General features: G+C 36.6%; 2 protein-coding genes across 2 annotated transcripts in view; both read right to left on the minus strand.

Moving 5' to 3' along the window:
* LOC122033659 (putative threonine aspartase) overlaps positions 1-9,271 on the minus strand; it is a 31,741-nt gene extending 22,470 nt beyond the window's left edge. Inside the window, exons 1-6 of the mRNA XM_042592750.1 lie at positions 9,078-9,271; positions 4,399-4,449; positions 2,816-2,936; positions 2,641-2,725; positions 1,350-1,431; positions 1,057-1,186 (exon numbers count right to left, since the gene is read on the minus strand). Of these exons, the coding sequence (XP_042448684.1) occupies positions 1,057-1,186; positions 1,350-1,431; positions 2,641-2,725; positions 2,816-2,936; positions 4,399-4,449; positions 9,078-9,227 (619 nt within the window). The 5' untranslated portion in view covers positions 9,228-9,271. The remainder of the gene's footprint in view (positions 1-1,056; positions 1,187-1,349; positions 1,432-2,640; positions 2,726-2,815; positions 2,937-4,398; positions 4,450-9,077) is intronic.
* A 10,093-nt stretch (positions 9,272-19,364) lies between these two features.
* Positions 19,365-20,101, minus strand: LOC122035141. Its single transcript, XM_042594530.1, has one exon. The coding sequence runs from the start codon at positions 19,939-19,941 to the stop codon at positions 19,669-19,671; it is 273 nt and encodes a 90-aa protein (XP_042450464.1). The 5' UTR covers positions 19,942-20,101; the 3' UTR covers positions 19,365-19,668.
* Between the last annotated feature and the right edge of the window lie 4,276 nt (positions 20,102-24,377).

Here is a 24,377-nt window from a genome sequence, read left to right on the forward strand (position 1 = left end):
CTATGGCCAGATCAATCAAAAACTCACCGCCTAGTCTCTTGGAGCATTGTCTGTAGACTGGAAAGGTATGGGGAGCTGTGATTGCTAAATCTGAGATTGGCCAATATGGCATTATTATATACAGATGGTGGTGAATTTGGCTAACAAAGCCAGTTGACTTGGATAAGGTTTCTTAGTTTGAAAACTATCTCAAACATAGCATCTGGATGAATGATTGGGAGGCTGATAATAGATGGTCTCAAATTTGGAGGGAACTACTGAAAACTCGTGATTTTTTGCTGCCCAAGTATTACAGTAGCAGAGGGGTGAGATGGGCAAGATCTGTTCTGGTTTATGAGATAGCCAGATGGTACTTTTTGCTGAGAATGCAGATGCAGGATATATACTCTGCTAGTGATTTGAAGATGATCTCGATAGGGGACAGTAGCTTCAATTGTCCTCTAGAGGATTGAGTTTTCGAAAGCCAGAGAGGAGAGCTGACACTTCAGCACTTGTTGGGAGGATTCAGCAACCAGCTGGGCCTGGGATGGTTGGGACATTATACACGTTTGAGATGGAGTGGCAATGGAAATTTCAGTGTTGCTACAGATTATGAAATGCTGGTGGGTACACAATTTCTGCATTGTTATGTTTCTATTGGTTACTGGAATCCAATGATTGCTTATAGCTCCCAGCCATTTGGCCTCTTCAGGCTACGGATGGGCATGCTGCAACCTGAAATCGCTTCACATTTGTAGTGCTTTTGTTATGTTCCTGTTGGGTACTTACTCTAGTGGTATTTGAGTAAGAACATGTAACTTAAATGGGTGTTTAGTTGTTTTGTATGGGAGGGTTGTGTGTGGGGGAGTGGGATGATGGGAGTACTCTCATTCTGGTATCATAATATTGAGAGAGTGACTCTCATCCGAATGATGTCTAGAGAGAGAGGATAATGATGTTTTTGTGCTTAATCCGATTGAAGTGACCTTTCTTGTTCACTCATCATTTTTGAAAAAAGAAGGCAGCCAAGAATTTTATATTTTACTATGATGAAAAGCTACCACAGTTTAAGAGCACCTTCTAGCAAAGCTGCGCTACCACAAGCAACTGTGGGCATTTCATCAGGACATTCAATCTTTTTCTCAGCATCAGCAAGCATTGATTTGTACTTAATCCATTGTGATTTTGCTTTTTCAGTCACCAGCCACTGGATCAAAATCAAAAGTTACTAGCAACCTAGCAGGTAAGCCGAGTAAGCAAAAGCAAATAAACACACAATATTACACAATCAAGACACCAACAGTTTAGCTCAGCAGCAAATCCATCAGGAAAAAACAAAGACAAAATAGGGAAAAGAAAGGATGCCATACAAGCTCTGCTTCTGAAATACTAACAGGCATAGTTATGCCCTTTAACTTGCCCCATTCTCGTGCGCCTTCACCGGCCAAGAACCTGAATGAGTTCCAAATAGAATAATAGTCAGTTACGCCACAGAGATTGAAATGATAGCAAAACATTGAATTAACAAACGCAGATGGAGTACAGATTTATGCATCATACAGTCCAATCCCATCCGACCATGAAGTGGTTTGAATACATAAGTCAGGCCATACAGCATCTATAAAATCAGACCTAGCTGTCGTTTTGAATGTTCAATACAAGATCAAAGGCATGCTGCATAATGTACACTCTTTATCTAATTGGTGTATTTTTCACATGTTCGTTCAGGAAAACATATGGAATTGACACTAGTAGGCTGGAACCAGTGCAATGTAATCCTTCTTTGTCAAATAACTTAAAAATCTTTACAATTTAGCAACCTTGTGTGAGATGTGGTGTTAAAGAAAAATTCTGCAGTTTCTATTCTTAGGAAATTCAAGTGGGGAAAATAACAAGTTCAGAGACAATCAAAAATTTTATAGTTAGAAGTGTTGAATTTAATAAAGTGCATAAAGTGTGGAGGTAGACCAAATAAAATATTAATCAATGGAGAATAAGATTCACCTCGACAACCCTAAATAGTTGAGCAAACACCAGCTTGATGGCAATGATATACATCTAACTCAACAGAAATATCATCCAAATTTGCATGAAAATTTGGGAACACTTGTGATTATTAATCAAATATGCTAAAAATAAATCAAGAGAGATAAATCTCTAAAAAGATTGTAGGCTTGTAGCAAGTTTCAGTTGCAACCAACCTTCCCAGTATAAAATCTTGGATTATCCAGATAGGGCCAACTTGCCAAGTTTTATACTATTAAAATGATCCTAAAAGCATCAGGCGAATAACTAGCTAATTGAACAAATCAGACTACATTCACCATGAGCTGCCGAAGTTTGAAACAATGCACATGAAAGATATAAATACATGAAAATTTCTAAGAGCAGGAACCTTACTGACAAAAAAAATAGTGCAAGGTCATCAATGTGAAAGTGTCAGTGTTACTTTGTAATATTATTCTGAATTTAGACTATCGCTGACATCACTCAGACATAGTTGCTAAATAGATAAAGTAATTTTTTTGAGAAACTAAGTTGGAGGGCTATGAGAATAAAATAAGCACTCAGTTATATACAGAAGCACCAAATGTGAAACAGAATCAATATCTATAAAAAGACCATGTACATTCATTTTTGTTGAAATTGATATAACATTACATTGGAGGAATTCGACCAAGCAAGGATGATCCAGTTGTCTGTTCTTTAGCCAAATTTCTAGCAATTTCAATGGCATTTCGTACACCTGGTCTATGAGAATAAAGGGATCAAGGCCTGAGTCTCTTCTGGCAAAAAAAGTTGTTAAAATTCAATCAAAAGTTAAACGTGTTAACACCTCTTACAGCTCCAACTGCTCCAAAAGCTCCAGAACACCCATCCATGATACTTGCATCACATTCTACATGACCATGTTCTGTCAAGTTTGAACCTCGGCCTGCATTCGTGGTTGGATCATCCTATAAAAAGAAAAAGTATGTATCACGGATGTTTTAGTTATGTCATACCCTTGTAATGATAGTGAACCAATAAACCAGAAATGGGTATGCAACTATACATCTCACTGGTCATAATATGGAGGTCCTGAACAATTCATAGAATGTGAACACTAAAATTGCTGAGGAAGATTTTTTTACAAATATTACCAGCATAATCATTTTTACTAAAAAGTTGATAATTTACAAATATTCTCATCATGAGTGAAATTCAATGTATTATAACTCCAAATATTAAGTTTTCATCTTTTTGGTAATATCAACTTTTTAAAGATTGGCTTAAGTGGCAGCTGCACAGGCATAAGGACTGCGTTGCATATGAAACATGCAGTCGTCTTCATTATGCAGTGCCAGATTATCTAGGCAGCGACATAGATAGCATATGCAATCCACTTCATCATGTGGCCTGCATATCTGACACTCAGTACAAAAATTGTGATTCATTGGGATTGAACAAGTTAGGTTTACCAAACCAAATAAAATATCCTAAGCATTACTTGCCTTGGTTCCTTATAAAAGCTATTTTCCTTTTACTTACCGTGACATACAAGTGTTAATTAAAATACTTCTTTACTTATCAAGCCGAGCTAACCTATTCAAACTTGTTTATTTACTTACCGAACTTGTTTGTTAAAAATCTTATCGAGTTCAACATTTTTATCAAAATCAACTAATAAATTTGTTGTCCTTATAAATTAGTTAAACATAAACTTTTATTATTTTTTATTTTAAATATATTATGATAAAAAATTAAGTTATAAAAATTATAAATTTTATTTATTTGAAAAAAAATTATAATTAAGTTTTCTTAAATTAATAAATAAGTTTATTCATAAATTGTTCATGAAATTTTTACATAATCATTAACAAACGAAGCTTACTAGTGTTCAAACTTATTTATTTTATATATTCTTTTACTATTGAACATACAAACATGAGTTATCGAGCAAAATACCAAGTTTCTTCACAAGTATCTACAGTCTTACACATCATGCCCAACCCATTTGATGAGAATGAAAATGGTGTTTAATTTAGCTTTGAATTCATTTCTCTTGAGGAGATCATCACAACGAGGACCCATCTCAGGTAACAACTCTCTCTCCCTCCCTCCCTCCCTCCCTCTCCCTCTCTGACATTGAACATTTGCAAGGATCTTAGGTCTGCATTTGTTATGAAATTGTAGTGATTACATGAATATGTCTCGAGAAAATATATAATATGAATGTCTGAAAGCAGCAGGTAGTCTCACATGTTTTTCTTCCATGAAAATACAAGGCCATAGGTATAGCTGCCATGAATTGTCACGAAATGAATTATCATGAAAATACAAGGCAATAGGCATTTAGCAGCCAAGTTACATGAAAAAAAAAAAACTAGCTTACATAGGAAAATTATTTTTAAAAGTCAAAAAAGGTATCAAATATACCTCCAACACTTGGATGGCAGCTGAAACAGCATCTAAGCATCCACCTTTACCCTAGAAACAACAGAAAACATCAGCTAAACCACACAACATGGCCTGAAGTAGAACATAAACAATTTAAAAGCAAATTGAAAAGAAACTAGTTTCAATTGGATGGCAAACAAACTGAGGGGGTGCTTGGTTTGTGGAAGGGAATGGGATTAGGAATGGGATTCATTGAAGTAAGAATGGGAATGAGGAGTTTTGAATCCGTGGACCCCACCATTCCCATTCCCCCCATTTTACTTGGTAATGGCCAAATCCCATATTTGGGGGTTTGAATCCGTGGGCCCCACCATTCCCATTCCAAATATTAACATTCCAAACACTAACTTTCAATCCCTTTCCCATTCCTCATTTCCATTCCCTCCAACCAAGCACTCCCTGAACACTACAATCATAAGGCATAAATAATAAAAAGAAGTTACTAATTCATGCATTATCTTATAACCTAGAAAACTAGAGTACAAGATATATCCATTGTAAAATACGGCGCCTAAATATAACCTTAAGGGAATTTTCTGGAATTTTTAGAAATTTTCTAGGAATTTTTCGGAGGCCGTATGGTGTAGGTTACGGGGATAAATATTGGGGCTAGGGGAAAACCTGTTTTAGGCTACCCCATTGAATGAGGAAAAGTTTTATTTTTCTTTTCCTTTTCCTTTTCTTTTTCTTTTCCCTTTCTTCCATGTCGTGCCCTATCCTTCCCTCTCTGCCCGACGCCAATTCCACCTCTTCCCCGAGCTCTTCGCCTCCCCCAACCGATCCTCTTCCTCAACCGACGGCAACGTGACGCTCCTCCTCCCCGAGCGTACAAAACCCAAGCCGATCCCTCTCCTCGCATGCCCTAGCCGACGCCATCTCCCCTCCTGATTGTTTCTCCTCCTCTACTCATCGTCGTTCATCCACGCGAGCAGCCAACGCCAAGGGAGTTGTTCACAGCCGCACACACCGTCGTCACTAGGGTTGAGCCGCTGGACTTCCATCGGCCTTGAGGCAGCGTCTCCTCCTCTCAGGCTCTAGTGGTGCTGCTCCGATCGCCGGCCGCTAGCTCTCCTTTGCCGGGCTAGGAACCATAGCAGCCACCACCAGGCCTTCCTCTTTCCGATTCTTCCCTGCCATCTCCTCTTTTCACTGCACCGATTCCTCTGAGCCCTAGCCTCTCTTCACTGTACCGATTCTTTCCTTCCTCTCTGGTTGTCGGCGATCTTGGAGGTAGGTGTTCTGCCCTAGTTGTGATTAGGTTCCTGATCTCTATATGGTGTTGATCTGAGGTGTCTTAGGTTGGAGGAGAGCCACACCAGTTGGTTTCAACTACAATATCCGTAAACCATCTTTCGGACAGTAAACCCTTCCGGCCGAGTTCCACCAGTGGGCACCTTAGATTAGGTAAGTTTTTAAGCTAATATATGTTGACTTGCTAGAAAGTTTTAGGATGATAGATTCTAGTGGATATTTCGTGATAATTAGGGTTGAATGCCTTGATGCGGATATGTTGATTTTGATTCAGGGCTTTTTGAAACTGCTATGGCGATTTTGTTTCGGCTGAGGAGTTAAAAGAAGGAGGTTGATAAGGTCAGTTGTTCATGTGTAGAATTGATTTAGGTTTAAACTGAATGATGGAATAATTAGGGTTAAGGAAACTAACCCTAGTTGACCGTTGAGTTATATTTAATTAGGGTTAAAATGTTGGATCTAATCTAAGCTTCGGGTTAGATCCGATTTATTTAATTAACCGAGATCAATGAATAAAATTAGGGTTTCCTGGTTAATAGGAATTTTGATTAAGCTATTGGATATCTGCGAGCATGGCTTAATTAGTATGTTGTTACAGGGCTTTGATTTGAGACGAGCGTCTCGACGTGGAGTCTATTTCGGAGACGATCTCCACTTCTTGGAGGCGGGTACCTAGACTTATCTTTAGATATTGTCATTTGATATGCATAGTAGATTTTAACGAGTAGTAATGATTATATTCATATCTGCATCGGTATGTCACTACTTGTTACCTGTTGCATGCTTGATTTTGCTTACCTATTTTGCATTCATTACCCTCTTGATTATTTATGCTCATAGAGGTAGTGACATACCATACCTTATGATATACCAGACTAGGAAGTTTTCATATCTAATATGTGTACCTAGATCTTTTTATTTGAGCTATTTATTTTTGGTACATGTTTTATGGAGGTAGATATGGTCAGGATCTTCATGCTTAGTGTCATACACCATCTCGCATGATTGCATGCTGCGCGATTGTCGACTCCATTATTGTTGAACACATCGCCAGTTACATGGATCTGCACACACAGCCACTCATGGGTTAGTGGTTTTTATTCAGGCATATTGTGTTGCAGCAGGTTGCTCTGTCGGTGCTCCGCTGATCCACTCATGGGTAGTGTGACTGCAGTGTGGTAGCAGGACAGGGATCCCTTCTCTGGATTGTCTCAGGGAGATGAGAGCATTGAGCTCCCCCACTTATAATTTGGGGTAGGAGGATAGGTGTGCTCCGACAGCATCCTGTCCACTCGGTCACTCATCAGGAGCAGTGATGGCAGAGTGCACAGTTGTCATAGTCCTACCCACTCGGTCTCACCATCGTGTGTGAAATGACTGACTAGCGTCAGGGTGACCAGAACATGTCATTTGCATCATATGCATGATTGTATTTATTGCTTGTGTTTTGCTGCACTTTATTTGCTGCATATTTGGTGGATGCATATGTTTGACGTGCAAACAGGACATGTTACTTTTAGTCTGACGATCTTATTATTCTGATAGGAGGTTCTGGTGAGTACAGCTTCTCCTTTTCTTACAGTTTTTCATTTTCCATTACTCCAGGAGACTGTACACATATTTATTACTATTGGTAAATTCTTATTATGCATGTCAGCCCGATACCCGCTGAGTTGTTGAACTCACCCCGTTGATTTATTACCATTTCAGGTTGATGCTGTCAGAAGGTTCCAGTCGCTAGTCCCCCACCACCTGTTGCGACGGGTTTTTTAGTTTTGGATATTTGGTTTACTTGTTATATATTTTCTATATACTTGTGATGTAGGATTGTACTCAATGATCTTTATCGAGTTTTGGTCTACTACTTATTTTTCCGCTACGATGATTTCTCTGTTGTGTTATGCGTTTTCCGTCGTAATAGTGGAGTAGGTTGTTTTCAAATAAACTGCATGGTTGTGCCAGCCAGAGGCTGAGATGATATAAACTGCGTTGATTGTTGTTGTATTTTATATTTATAGTTCCGGCCGTGTTGGCCGAGGTTTGTGTGGCCCGGAGGGCTTGTAGTAAAGTTTCATATTATCACCCGTACAAGGGAAATGCTGTCGAAATTTCTTCTAGCAGGGACTATCTGGGGCATGACATCCATGGAAGCATGGTCTAGAAACCCATGTATACCACTCAAAACAAGAGGCAAGTATCAGTATAATATGATGTTGATTCTTAAATATCCAGTTTCAGATGGTCCACAGGAACCACCTGCTGTACTCTTAAAAGGTATAACAACTAATTTAAAGTGGTATACTGCTGCCTAATGCTCAGTCTATGTCATTTGTCATTGGGTCCTGCCTGCAATGATGAACAAATGACTAGTTTGAGAGAGAGAGAGAGAGAGAGAGGCTTCAGTCTTAGAGAACAGTGTGTAGGGGAGATGGTAAGAACCTAAATTTTAAACAATAATTAGAAAAAAAAAACTTAAAAATAACCTCTGTTCATTTTATACATAATTAGCTGTCTCAGTGGTTATGGAGATAAAACACCCAGTTACAGGACCATCTGGATTGTAGTGTGCTGATCCATATAGCATCTACACAATATCCAACGCAGACTCATATAGGTACAATACCAAGATGATAAACCTTGCATGGCAGTATATCATATTACATTGGAAATAAAACTCAAGTGATGCAAGCAGACCAACCATCCAAACAACAGGTTATCAATTAAGGAAAAAACTCTTTTCCGAAAAGGAAAAATTGCAATGGGGAAAATTAATGATTTTCATAGATCTCATTTCAATTTAAGCATATTGCAAAAGTTAAAATTAAAAATGTATAAATTCATTTGGAGTTCATAACTAGTAGCTCAAGTTTCAATTGACATGACTATTCATGGAAACCAATGTAGCAAAACTTTAAGTTCCATGAAAGACAGTCATTTGAGGTATCTAATGTTTTATTATATGTTTAAGTAATTAAGAAAATTATAAATACAAATTTAATAAATTATCAATAATCATGATGAAAAATAATTTTAATTTAGTTTTGGGCAGTAGATAGGTAGTTACATATGTGGTATTTTTCAAAGAAATAGAAATGCAATTTCCGAAGTGGTGGTCCGTTTGTAGTTTGGAGGTCAGAACTCTCAACAATAGCATTAATAATAAAAATAGATAAGCAAAACGAGACTAAGTGGACTAGATTTTTCATTTACTTGGGTTTATTTTCCACGTAAAAAATTCAACTTGTAACAGCCATTGACATTCACAAACGCAGCCAGAACAGTGGATTCAATCGACCAGATAATTGCTCCTCCCTCAGGATAGCAACCCAACAACAACATAGTGAGGCAAAACGTTGGGGAAGAAAAAGGGCGACTCCCAGGAAAGGAAAAAAAGGTGCGAAGAATACCGTGCGAAGAACCACGGCGGCGGCGAGGCAGGCGCGCTTCATCACTCTCCTGTAGGCCTTTTCGTTGGTAGGAGAGTGGAAGCCAGCGCCTACATGGACGGCGACGAAGAACCGATTGGTGTCCCCCTCGCTCTCGCCGTAGTCCGCCATTCCTCGCTGCTGCTCGACTCGCTCACGACTGAACCCAAAATATGGGCTTTTGGTTCGTAAGATTTTGTTATTTCCCCAAAACCGGAAAACACTTTCACTTTAGCCCCTCAAACTTTAAACGATCTTGCCCTTTTGTTAGATCCCCCCAAAATTCCTGAGAGAGGCAAATGCAATTCCCCTTGTAAAATTCCTAACATGCCCTTTTAATCGAAAGTTTTTCTCATACACAAGAGGGGCCAAAATAAGACTATATTTGAAATTGCCTATCAATATTAATCACCCAAGAGTTGTGGTGAAGGAAAAAATTTATATTTAACAAGTTGATTAAGTGTACACATGAAATTCAAGTTAAGGTTAGTCAGATCGAGCTCGAGTTGGTGAGAGCTTTGAATTCAAAAGGTATCTTCAAGCTTGAAGTTGTTGCCTATGTTCATTGCTAAGATGTTGTAATGGATTGGGAGGATTCCTCTCAAACATAAATAAGATCTTAAAATCCATTGTTTTATTGAGTATTGATAGAATAGAAATTGCCTCTGAGGTGTTTTGTACGCATTTTGTTCTTATACCTCTCTAGTTTGGTAACTTTTCTCCTCGCCAATAGTTTTGGGTTTTTTTTATTTTCTATTTTACACTCATATTTCTTATCTTCCTTAAATTGAAGGGGAGGCAGAGATTGCCCCAGGACTTAGTGCAATGATAACAGACAGATAAATTTTTCAAGTAATAAGAGTTCAATTCTCACATAATATAAATAAACATCTACGGTGTTGAACTATCCTGATTGCTCATATGTGCTTCATTGCTCATATGTGCTTCCCGAATTTACTTGATAGCTAATGAAAATTTTAAGAATTTACTTGATAGCTAATAGAAAATTTCAATAGGACTGAACTGACCATCTCTTTGTGAACCAAGGATAGAAATACTTGGGTCCTCTCGGGGCGGTGCGATGATTAAAACATGAGGTGTTGCCAGATAAGGTCTTGGGGTCGAAACTCGGCGTGACCGAGCATAACCTCCCCCATGTCTTGACCATTTGCACTAATGGCTAGTAGCCATCCGTGATTTACCTCCTCTATGTTGACCTAAGGACAAGTTGACGGAGACGCTGGGGCGAACGAATCACCTTTTGTCACACAAGGATAGAAATACTTGGACAAGAGATTGGTTTGAAATTAACAAACCAGAGTAAACAGGAATTTAAATAAATGAACTAGTATAACTAACAGAATATCAACAATAGATAAAACAAAAATGTTCCATCCTATGTTACCTGGACCGAAGACTGAGTATATATACGGGAGCAAATGTTTTTGAAAATCTTACATGCTCAATAAGAATGTAAGCTGTACAAATGATACAGGTTTCATCAGTGCTTTCTACAAGAGGAAAATGTTTCATCATCATATGTAAATAGAAATACCTTCAATTAAACCGACGTGTATAGAACGATTTGAAATGCACCAAATGTCTCATATGTAAATTGAGATTTGTAGCTCTAAAAAACATATAACTGCATCGTTACTACTGTGTCACGGTATCAACACTAATTGTTGTTAAATAGACTGAGATATGGTTCAAACCCATTTGTGTCTGTTGCTAATGGTCCTTCAATAAAACAATCCTAGGGTTTATGTCTAGTAAGAAAAAGTGAAACTGAAAAGATGCACATGTTGGTTAGTCCTAGGAAAATCATACCGATTTTACTGTACAAAAATTTTGTACAAGTGTCAAACATCTCCTTAAATAACCTATTGTGTTCTTTAGAAGTTAAATTAGGAATCGCAGACGGAACTTAACATCATTGATTCCAAGTTTAACTTATCTGTTTTTAATGGTTTAGATTTGAATCGCAAGCGGAACTTAACACTATTGATTCAAATCCACCTATGTTATTAATTTCATTAAATATTAATTTTCAAAATTGGCTTCCAGGACTGCATGGCGAGGCACATGACCTTCTTGGATATGGGAGCAATCACCACCGCCTAGACAAAGCCTTTTAAAGAAAACTCATATTTAATTTCCTTAAATAACTCTAAGTTTAACCAAAAAGAACAATCGAATCACAAATTCGAAAAATAAAAGAAAAGAAACACAACTTCGAAACAAATCCGAAAACTTTAGAATCATATACCTCTTGTGTTTGGTATTTTTCAAAAATAACTATACAAAGAAAACTAGTATAATACGAAAAATAATTACTAGTTATACCTTTCTTTGTAATCAAAAATAACCTCTTAATCTTCTACCGTATTCCTCTTCTAATCTCGGACGTTATGTGGTCAACGATCTTCCGAGACGAGAACCACCAAACAGCTTCTTCTTCTTTGCAAGGTTCGGCCACCACAAGACTCCAAGAGAGGATGAGGTTCGGCCACCACCACCAAACTCCAAGGGATGCAAGAACGAAACCTCCTTTCGTGGTGTAGACAACGATCTTCTACCGTATTCCTCTTCTTATCCCGGACGTTGTGTAGGCAACGATCTACCGCGATGAGAATCCACCTAAGTCACCTTCTTCTCCAAGCAAAATTCGGCCACCATAATTCTCCAAGAGAAGTAGAGGTTCGGCCACCACCACCAAGCTCAAAGAGATGCTAGAAACAAAAACTCCTTTCTCTCCTTCTTCTCCTAGCTAGAACCGGCCACCATTGATTGCTCTTGTGTTGATGTCGTCGGCCACAAAGGAGGAAGAGAAGAGAAGAAGAAGAGACCCTAGGGCCGGCCACACCAAGGAGGAAAAAAGAAGAAGAAAAGAATAGAGTCGTTAGCCATGAAGGCACCTCTACCCCCTCTTTTATAATCCTTAGTCTTGGCAAATAAAGAAATTTTAATAAAAACTTCCTTAATTCTTTTGCCATGAAAAAAAAAATTAATTAATTAAAATTAAAAATCTTTTCTCACATATCATGGTCGGTCACTATAAACTCCAAAACAAGGAAAGTTTTAATTAACACAAGAATTAAAACTTCCTAATTTGTTTCCGGAAATTTATAAAAAATTTCTCCAATAATTTTTCCCTTCATGGTGGTTTGTAAAAAGGAAATCTTATAAATTAAAATATTTTTTTTAAACATGTGGATGATTTCCAAAAAGGAAAGTTATCTTTAAAATTTAAAATCTTCTTTCAATCTACAAATAAGGAAAGATATCAAATCTTTTCTTAATCTTTTGTAGAAACTTATAAAAGGGAATATTTAATTTTTTAAACTCTCTTTTAAATCATGAACATGGTTAAAAAAGGAAAGTTTTCTTAAAATTAAAATCCACCTTTCAATTTACAAATAAGGAAAGATTTTAAATCTTTTCTTAATCCTTTGTAGAATGCTATAAAAGGAAAGATTTAAATTTTAAATTCTTTTTTAAAACCATGATATCCACATTAAAAAAATAAAAATAAAATCCTTTTTAATATAGCCGGCCAATCAAGCTTGGGCTCCAAGCTATGGCCGGCCAATTAACTTGGCTCAATCCTTTGATCTTGGTCGGCCCTAGCTTGGGTTTCAAGTTAGCTTGGCCGACCCCATTAGGATGGGTAAGAAGTGGGTATAGGTGAGTATAATTCTCTATATACAAGAGGTTACGATAGGGACCGAGAGGAGGAATTGGTTTTGGTCTCCCGATGAAATTAAGCTTCACGTGTTCGCTCTGAACACACAACTTAATTTCATCAATAATAATTCATACCACTAAAGAATTATTATTGAACTACTGCACTAATCCCAAATTACATTTTGGGCTCCTTCTTATTATGAGTGTGTTAGTCTCCCTGTATTAAGATGTCGAATGTTCACTAATTAAATGAGTTACTGACAACTCACTTAATTAATATCTTGGTAAAAGAGTAATACCACTCAACCTCATCGTCATGTCAGACTAAGTCCACCTGTAGGGTTTAACATAACAATCCTTATGAACTCCTCTTGGGGTCATTCTCAACCTAAATTACTAGGACACAGTTTCCTTCTATAATCAACAACACACACTATAAGTAATATCATTTCCCAACTTATCGGGCTTATTGATTTATCGAGCTAAATCTCACCCATTGATAAGTCAAAGAAATAAATACTAAATATTGTGTTTGTTATTATATTAGGATTAAGAGCACACACTTCCATAATAACTAAGGTCTAGTTCTTTTATCAAATCAGTATAAAAAGAACTTACCTAAAATGGTCCTACTCAATACACTTAGAGTGTACTAGTGTAATTTATTAGTCAAGATAAATTAATACCTAATTACACTACGACTATTCCAATGGTTTGTTCCTTTCCATCTTAGTCGTGAGCAACTGTTTATAATTTATAAAGAACTGATAACATGATCTTCTGTGTGTGACACCACATACCATGTTATCTACAATATAAATTAATTGAACAATTACACTTAACAAATAAATATAGGTATTTAACTATTATGATTCTTTATTTCTAAATAAATGTTTATACAAAAGCTAGGATTTTAATATACACTCTAACAATCTCCCACTTATACTAAAAGACTAAGCTGCCATATTTGCTACCATACATCTGATTCTCATCCCCTCCACATGCCGATCAAAAGCTTTCGTCGGAAGGGTCTTAGTGAAAGGATCTCTCAGGCTATCATTTGATGCAATCTAGGCAGCAACAACTTCTCCTCGTTATACGATATCTCGTATTGGGTGGTACTTGCGCTCTACTGTGTTTACTTGCCTTATGGACTTATGGTTTCTTCGAGTTTGCTACTGCGCCACTATTATTACAATAAATTGTAATAATTTTTTAGGCAAACTAGAAAACATGTCTAAGTCCATCATGAAGTATCTAAGCCATACAGCTTCTATGACTGCCTCAGAGGCTGCCACTTACTCAGCTTCTATAGTGGAGTCCGAAAAACCACTTTTGCTTATCACTCTTCCATAGTTATGACTTCACCTCCTAAAGTAAACACAAAACCCCAAGGTTGACTTACTATTGTCCCTATCCGATTGGAAGTCAAAATTCGTACAACCCACAGGGAGCAAATTATCTGCCTTTAAGTTAGCATATAATATCTAGTGCCTCTAAGGTACTTTTATATATACTTTACCGCAGTCCAATGTCTTTGTCCAGGGTTACTTTGATATCTGTTAACCATGCTCACGGCAAAGCAGATATCCGGTCTCGAACACAGCATTGCATACATTAGGCTTCCCACAGTCGAAGCGTAAGGAACTACTTTCATGTCCTCTATCTCCTTTGATGTCTTCGGAGACATCTCTTTAGATAAAGCTACTCCATGCCTAAAAGGTAAGAAACCTTTCTTGGAGTTCTGCATGCTAAACGAGCAAGGATTGTATGAAGCTCGGGATAAGCATAACATTCTTTTCTTGCGATCCCTTATGACTTTGATCCCAAGAATGTGTGTTCATTCTCTTAAGTTCTTCATATCGAATTGTTTGGATAACCATACTCTTACTTCTGACAACATTTTAATATTGTTTCCAACTACCAAAAATGTCATCTACGTATAGTACAAGAAATACCACCACGTTTCCATCACACTACTTGTATACACAAGACTCATCTGGACACTGAATAAATCCACAGGTCTGGATTACTTCATTAAACCAGATGAACCAAGACCTTGAAGCTTTTCTTCAGTCCATAGACTGATTTGAGCTTACACACAAGATGCTCTTTGCCCTTTGTGATGAACCTTTCTGGTTGCTTTATATGGATATTTTCTTCAAGACTTTCATTAAGGAAAGTTGTCTTAACATCCACTTACCAAATCTCATAGTCCATATAGATAAAAGAATCCGGATAGACTTAAGCATGGCTACCGACGAAAAAGTTTCCTTTTTCAACAAGTCTTGCTTTGAAAGTTTTTACCTTCCTATTTATCCCTCTTTTCCTATTGTAGACCTATTTACACCCAATGACTTTTACACCATTTGGTGGTTCTACAAGCTCTCAGAATTTATTAAAATACATAAATTATATTTCTATATTCATTGCTCTTTGCCAAGATGCTGCATCTTTATCTTGGAGCGCTTTATCATATTTCCGAGAATCAAGTTCATGTTCACCAGGTATCAAGTCCAAAGACTTCCCCAAAACATGAATCTTTTAGGTTGCTTAACAATCCTCCCACTACGACAAGACACTGTCTACAATTATGTATAATTTGTGATACGTGTTGCAGTTTTCTTGTGATATTTCATCTTGTACAGTTGGTACTAGATTAGACGTGTCCCTTTTTATTTCCTTAAGAACAAATTTACTTATGGGCTAGTGGTTCATTACATAGTTCTCTTCTAAAAATCAAGCATTGATGCTAACCATGACCTTCTGATTTTTAGGACTATAAATCTTCTTTCGTTTCTCTAGGATAACCCACAAATAAGTGAACATCTGTCCAACATATCAGTATCTCCCTTCAGCACATGTGCTAGATTACCCCAAATCCGAATATGCTTTAGATTAGGCTTACGCCTATTCTGCAATTCTATGGGAATAGAGAGTTCTGACTTTGGAGGTACTATGTTCACTTCCGTTTCCAATGTATATCCTCAAAACAAATTTTGATAATTCTGAATAACTTATTATTGATCTAACTATTTTCATAAGACTCATATTCCTTCGTTCTACTACAGCATTCTGTTTGGGTGTACCAGGTGTAGTCAGTTGGGATTGAATCCCAACTTCTGATAAGATACTCCTAAACTCTCCTAAGAGGTGCTCATCACTACGATCTTACCGTAGTATTTTGATACTTTTACTTTGACGTTTCTCCGCATCAGCCTCGTACTATTTGAACTAATCAAAGCACTTAGACTTGCGGCGCATCAAGTAAATGTATCTGTATCTCGAATAGTTGTCTATAAAATAGACGAAATATTCGAAACTACCTCTTGTCTGGATAGTCATAGGATCACACAAATCAGAATGAACCAATTCCAACATATCTTTGGCTCTATACCCCTTAGATTTAAAAGCTTCTTAGTTATTTTTCCTTCCAAATAAGACCCGCAGGTTGAAAAGATTTCCACTACCAATGAACCCAAGAGTTCATTGGTTATTATCCTTTGAATCCTACTCAAGTTAATATAACCTAGCCTTAGACTGCCAAAGATGTGATTGGTTCATTTCCGAAGGTTCATTGTCAAAGTACTTACCTAAAATGGTCCTACTTAATACACTTAGAGTGTACTAGTGTAATTTATTAATCAAGATAAACTAATATTTAATTACACTATGACTATTCCAATGGTTTGTTCCTTTCCATCTTAGTCGTGAGTAACTGTTTATAATTTATAAAGAATTGATAACATGATCTTCTGTGTATGACACCACACACCATGTTATCTACAATATAAATTAATTGAATAACTATACCTAACAAATAAATATAGGTATTTGACCATTATGATTTTTTATTTTAAATAAATATTTATATAAAAACTAGACTTTTAATATACACTCTAACAGTACAGTCGTCGGGAGACAAGCAAAAATCGAACGGAATGATTTAATAGCTAGTTCGATAAATAATACTAATTTTGACAGGTTGATCTACTATGGTACACTAAGTCAAAATCAATCTATTGCGTGAACCGTTCTATATTCTAGCATATGAGACATCAGAAGCGAATTTCCCCCTCTTTACTCGTGCTAAAAAACATGAACAATCAATATGGTCCTACGAAGTTATCTACCAAACCTACCAAGTTCAGTTCGCTCACAGAAAGATGACAGATCACTACAGATTAAGGTCAGAGTATCCGAGCACAGCATGGTGATGTTAACGAGAGAACAAGAGCAATCACTTATGATAAATTGAAAATAAGGTGAGACAATGGTTATCAACCACCAAAACTTGTGCAAGTCTTGCAAGCAATTTTTGTACACAATTATTTTCCTAAAATTGAAGTATATGTTTATTGACATGAAATTGCAGACTTAGAAACTTGAAACTAATGTATTTCCAACATTAAAACCAAATTATTCTTATGATAAACCATTTTCTAGAAAGCTTGCTGTACAATGTACAACTACAATGAAACATGAATACAGCATTATGACCATTTACGAGCTAGAGACATGGTAATGAAAGAGAAAAGTACAAGACTTGGCGATGAAAGGAAAGAGATGGTATAATCCCGGCATGACGACAAATAAAGCAATGGAAGAAAGAAACATTTGAAGATTGGTATAACAAATAATTTTCTTGTCTCTCTTTTGTTCACCATCTCCTGCAACCAATCTGTCTCGTGGATCTCTTCCAAGTCATTTGTCATCTCACCCAAACAGCCTCGCCTTAGCCACAAGCACCATCAACCCTCCAATGCATGTATTTTTTTCTCAATCGATCGACCTTCTAAGCTAGTCTGAATAGAAATAGATAGTATTGACAGACATGCGCATGGGCACAAAAGACAGAATCCTGATGGAGGACACCCATTCCAACTCCATCCCTTAAGGATCTAATCTTGCACAAAGATACATAACAAATTGGTGTGGAAGCTTTACTATTGGCAAGGACTTCCAATAAAAATTTTGACTCTTGCTAAACAAATAAAGAAGGGACAAGAAAATTTCGCCAAACAAATGGTAGGGAAACATACCCCAGGAATAAGCAACCAATGTAACTTTAACAAACAATTCTCAAACAACCACAAGAGCAAGATGCCGTCAATATTGGATGAAGTCAACAAAGATAAAAAACCAAAGGAATCACCTGAATAATCACGAAAACACATACATGATGCTCCTATTTTAAGTAATGCAAACACCATATCCACTATCAACTTGCACCCAGTTTTTGTCCTTATTGACACTGGAAGCACAAACAACTTCAGCAATGAGAACCTAGACACTAAACTAAATTAGCAATAAGAGAAGGACAATAAATTCTCCAGTGAGAAGGGCAATAAATTCTCCATTATCTTTGCTACGGAGAGTAACACCAAAGCTCAAGAAATTATACAAGGGTCTGTCTACCATTGGATACCGAAGGTATAATGATTGACTTGTTATCCAGTAACAAAATTTGATTGTCTATTAGGAACTAGGAACTGAATGGTAGAGCATGTTGGGTTGCATTCTCTTGGACTTTGACACCATGAGCATGGTATTCACCAAAGAAAGGATGAGATAAGTTATGTTATAAAGAAAACGACATCTGATGAAGTTAACTTTAAAAGAAACTTACAACTTGATCCTGAAATGGCATTGCACTGAAAGCTTGATCAACTACTCCGATGTTTGATTCTATTGCCATATGCTGAAACATATAACTCATGAAAGGAAAAAAAAAAAAACTAAGGTGTCAGACGAGAAGTCTACCATGTCCTCGAGGACAAGAAATCAAATCATGTTACGATCCTTGTAGCAGACAAAGACTCAGCCATTTTGACAGTAATCTTGATAAAGAATTGAATTCAAAAAACAAATATTGAAAATTAGAAGACAAGATCAAGTAACTAAATTACAGAACTCACTGATATAAGGAATGACATGGTAAAATCAAGACACAACAACAAATAGAGAAAGCAATGGAAGAAAAGACCAAACAATTAAAAGCTTCTTAGACTAACTTGTAATTTTGTATTATGTAGAGGTTTATGTAGAGTGTTGTCCATTTAGCTGAGCATTTGACTGTTAGAATGATTGTAGCATTTCTCATCTAGATCCTTAACTTGTTCCTTCCAGGAGTCTTCTATTGGAAATGGTCTCAAGCTCTCCAAGTAAGTGATCAAGCTTTTTGGATTATGTCATTATTTAGTGTGATGATGTGTATTTTTCTTATAAAGTCAGCTGATTCTTGTGTTACTTGCAACTTTACTAGTCATCTTCATTTAAGATTTTCAAACTCACGATGTCAAAGTTCCAAAGAATGGAACTCAACATAACAAACAAAGGAGAGGCAAGCATTGGTCTATCTCCCTCTTCCTTTCTCTTCTCTACATCTATCTCTTAATTCTCTCTTTCTCCTTATACTACTGCCCGTGGTTCTCAATACCCAGAATCGTAACAGACAAACCCTCACATTAATTGGTTCTATTTCTACCTTGTATGCCAAAGCATCAATGATCAATCATGCAGCAAAATAAAAGAGACCAGTAAAGACCTTCAACCTTCAAACAGGACACCGACAAAGAACACTGATCCCAAAAGAGCAGTAACCCAATTTACAGGAAGTAGATGGTCGGGTAGTAGTTACAATAAGGAACACAACCCTTATTTACAGACTTCATATGCACAAGTTGAGAAAATTAACACTAATGCAAGGTTATGCAGAAAAAAAACAACCCAGAGGTTTCAGTCTAAAATTGCACGTATATATCAAACCTCGCAGTGCCACGCGATTCGATAGCTAAAGTTGCTAATTTCATACACACGACAAACAGGAAGCAAAGAAATCGACTTAGATCTCCGTATATTGCAGCGACAATGGAAGGATCAGGAACTACACAGGGGGGAGTTTGTCGGTGGCGCTAGGGTTTGCAGAGATCGGAAGGGCGAAAGCGGGGTGGCGGGGCTCCCCCTCGAGGGCGACCAGCTTGGTGAGCATCAGGGGTCGATCCTTGGCCTCTTCCTCCTCCTCATCGTCATCGTTGGTGCTGAGGTTGATGCAGGAGAAGTGCTCGAGGGAGGCGAAGAAGGCCGAGGAGACGCTCGACCCCACCCAGTTCATCGCTCGGTCGAGTTTTTCGCAGGCGACGAAGCTCGTGTTCTCCATCTACGAATCCTAATCGAAATCGAGGGAGAGGAACCCTGGCGATTCCAGCAGCTGCAGCAGCGGGGATTGGGAAGAGACAAAGTCCGGAGCTGAGGCGTGTGAAATGATAGCAAGAAGAGGTCATTAACATAACATACGAGGAGGAAGCGTGTGCTTGTTCTCTGGTTTATTCGTACAAGTCTCCTCGTCCAGTCGCTCGACCAAGTCATACTGTGGTCCGGTTTAAGTGAGGATGAGAGAAAAGCAATTGTAGATCTTTTTCATCTATTCAATGTAAATTAATTATAATGAGTGGATAGTTATTTTTTTTATATATCTGTTCAAATTTGAGAGGAATAAGTATTTCTTTCTCCTTTGTCCTCTAAACATCTTTCATGGTGCTATTACTTGCGGTTGCCAACGAACTCGTGGCCACAGGCAACGTCACTTGCAGCCATCAAAGTCTTTGTTTTTTTTTCCCTCATTTTTCTAATGATTCTTTTTCATCTTAGATTTTTTTATAATCCGCACCACCAAGCAAATAAATCATATAAAAAGGAGATTAAAAAAATCTGCTTTTTATCAACCTATATTTTTGAAATTATCAAATTATGTAATTAATTTTAAAATTATTAAATCACATACTCACTTCTCCAGTGCACTAATAAAAAAAATCAATCGACAGTCGAATCAATTTCTGTTTGAAAATTAATTGACTGATTTTTAACATTAGTCGAATTAATTTCTTTTGGTGATAAAGTTTAAAGTAAATTAGTATTATCAAAGTCAATTTTGGACAAAATCGATTAATGAACCAAATAATTTCAGATTGATATAAAATTAATTCCTATGTATTCAGCTAGTTCTTCTGATTATATTCATGTCATCAAAAGTCAATTTGACCAATATATTAAAAGCAATGATTTTTAACATGAATATGTTTGAAAAATCTAATTCATGTATAAAAAATCACAACTCTCAGTATATTGGGTTAAATTAATATCTGAATGCATGAATATAATCAAAAGAACTAGTCTAATACATAAGAACTAGTTTTATGTTAATTCAAGGATATTTGGTATATCAGCTGATTTTATCCAAAATTGACTGATAAATCAAACGACCTCAGATTGATATGCAACTAGCTCCTATATGTTTGTCTACTTCTCTTGATTATATTCATGCCCTCAAAATCAATTTTACCTAATATATTCAGAGCAATGATTTTTTAAATATAAATTAAAATTTTTAAATATATTTATGTTTAAAAAATCACTACTCTCAATATATTATGTTAAATTAACGTTTGAGGATATGGATATAATCAAGAGAACTAGACGAACATATAGGAACTAGTTTCATATCAATCTGAAGTCGTTTGTATTAGTATAGTTAGTACCAATAGTTAAATTTAGATTTTGATGAATAACAAATGGTTTAAAGTTAGATGTTATGTTTTCTAATCCATTTACTAAGTGTGCAGAACTGAAAGACTTGATAAGGACTAGATACCAGGCTAAAATTTAGTCAGGTCAGGGAGGATTAGATGATTAGAAGGAAGTCCAATTGAATCAGGGAGGACTAGATTAGCTGGCAAGAAATCTAGTTGGGTTAGGGAGGACCTTACGATTGATTAAAGTCCAAGTGGGAGAAGACCTGGTAGCTCAAGGGTCAAGTAAGTCTACAATGGTAAGTGATGTAAGCAATTAGAGGAGAGATCTAGTAAGGTCGCGTTCCCAGTTGAGGGAACAATAGACATCAATCCTGTTGAGGATCTTAAGCAAGCTAGAAGGGGGGATGAATAAGCGTTCTTCAAATTCTTGCTCCTACAACTTGTTAGTGCTTAATGAATTAATGAAACTAAATAAGAATACAAATGCAAACAAGATTGATGTAACGTGGTTCAGAGATTACTTATTCCTACTCCACAGCTTATCCTTGAGTTGGAAGAACCCTTAATCCTTCGGTAGATTAGTCCCCACCAATCTCCGACTAAATGAGCTCCTTTCTCAATGGAGCAAAACCCCCACAAGGAAACTCTTCTTCTTTACAAGATTGGGAATTAGATGTAGGAAGAAGATTGAAGGCTTTGGAAGCTTAGAGGCAAAGACTAGGAGTATATGATCAAAAAAGTAACCTACTTCAATGCCCTAAGCTCCCTATAAATAGAATGGAAAGAGTTGATCACTAATCAACTCATTTCCTGCGCAACAGTCAATTGGAAAACTTATCAATCGACTAGTGCTACCGTTGGATATAGCCAACAGCTACTTCGCAGAATCAGAAATTCTACCAACGGTCACCAATGCCCACTTACTAGTCGACTGGTAAATATACCAATCGGCTGCTAATTGCTGGCTTAATGAACAGAATGCTTCTATTCACTCCCAGGTTACTCAGTCAACTAGACCATTCGACTGGCAAACCCATCAGTCGACTGGCAAACCCATCAGCCAACTGGTCCTGGTTATACACTCAACTCTCATCCTCTGTAGAGTCACCCTTTGAACCCCTCTTCCTCAATCTTCGTCCCTCAAATGCACTCGAGCTCGCAACTCCTCTCCATGAATCTTTCACGTTGCCTTGAAGTCTGCTTCCCTCGGCTCCACTCCATTGCTCCTTGTCCAACGATCCCTCGGATGCCTTCCACATCATCCTTCACCATCTCAAGGACCCAAGCCCTAGGATGAGTTTCCCAAGCTTGGTCGCACCAAGCTGCTCATGTGTGTTTCATCAAGTCCTGCATGACTGAAACACACATATCAAATATATATGAAATATAACTTAAAGTATTTGGCACACACATCAAAACCATGAACGTACCCGATCAAATCTAGATCGATTGCACTCACAATCTCCCTCTATTTGATGTATGACAATATGTTTAAATTAGCGAAAATAATACTTAAAAATTAAAGGTAAAATGTAAACATGAAGCATAAACCCAAGCTCTCCCTTAACATATGCTCTATCAAATTAATTTTTAAGTTCTTACTCAAGTATGGAGAATTAAAAAGTTTCTAACTTAAACCTTAGCATTTCTCCCCCTTTGACACTAGCAAAAAGATTGCACTTATCTACCAAGTACAATATGGTATCAACTTTGACTTAAAAATATCCAAAATCAAATTCTGAAACAAGTCAAAATGCTAAAAATTTAGCCACCAATCAGCCGCCCTCTGTTATAGTCAATTAGTACATTTTCAGTTCAATTTTTGATTTTTGAAGCCAACTTCAGAAATGTATAAAAAATTTTAAAATTTTTTTAAAATCATAAAATTTTGAAAATATATTTATTTTAAGTTCCTCTAATAGAAAAAAAATATTTTCATGAAAATTTATTTTCAAATTCAAGTTTTGATAAAAACTCAAAATCCTTAAAAACATTCAATGTTTTATGAATTTTGAACACTTGTTTTGAGCAATGTTTTTCAAAAACTAAGTCTCTGTTTATAAAACATAGATTATTTTCAAAATATTTAAAATGTTCAACTATGATCTATGGGTAAGATGTTCATTAATTAAACATTGGATTTCTCCATAATTGGTCAATGATCACTAAAATTTGATATAATACATAACTCATCAAATGTCATAAGCATTAGTAACTTAAATGTATCATCCTAGCATCTCACATCCTTGTCTAGATTTATAAAACAAGTCAAGCTATTGTTTGTTGGGAGATGTAATAAAGGTAAGTTCTTCTTAGCCCCTTTTTATCTTGAATTTCTATCTAAGGCTAAGTGTTTCCCTTTAAGTCTCAAGTCAACCATTTATAAAGAGTTTGAATTAAGTCTTTTATGGTTGACTATTCCAAAATTCTCTAACCTTTGAGGATTGACTTTAGCACCCAATAAATATTTTTTTTAATTGGGTTAATTAAATATTCCTTAGGGATTCATTTTCTATCTATGGTTTTTATTTTGAATTGCCCATTAGACAATGATAGGATTTCTCATTGTTTGATCCCTTGCATCCTAATTCCTTTTTGTTAAAACTAGCTCTTTGGCTCCCAATGGTCATATTTAGGATTTTAGTTCCAATTTTAAAACTTTCAAGGGCTTTAGTGAGGTTTTCTACCTTTTCCCTAAATCCTTATTTTCTTCTTCTAAACATGATACATTTAAACTACAAGAAGAAGCATACATATCATTATTCTTAAGAGTCATGGATTCTAATTTTTCTTCAAGCATGCTAATATCATATTTCAAGGCTTTGTTTTTCCACTTAGCCTTAAACAAATCCCTATTTGTACTTGTAATAATCTTAACTAAGGTTTGAGTGGGTAGATTATATACCTCACTTACCGAGAAGTCTGATCCGATGATTGCCCTCCCCCTTCACTTGAGTTCCTCTCTTCTTCACTTGAGCTCCTTTCCTATTCTCTTTCGGATGAGGTGGAGGCAATGTCATCAGTTCCCATTAGAGCAAAATGGGATACACCCTTTCACTTGAGC

This window comes from Zingiber officinale, chromosome 11B (genome assembly GCF_018446385.1).
Source record: "Zingiber officinale cultivar Zhangliang chromosome 11B, Zo_v1.1, whole genome shotgun sequence".
Lineage (NCBI taxonomy): Eukaryota > Viridiplantae > Streptophyta > Magnoliopsida > Zingiberales > Zingiberaceae > Zingiber > Zingiber officinale.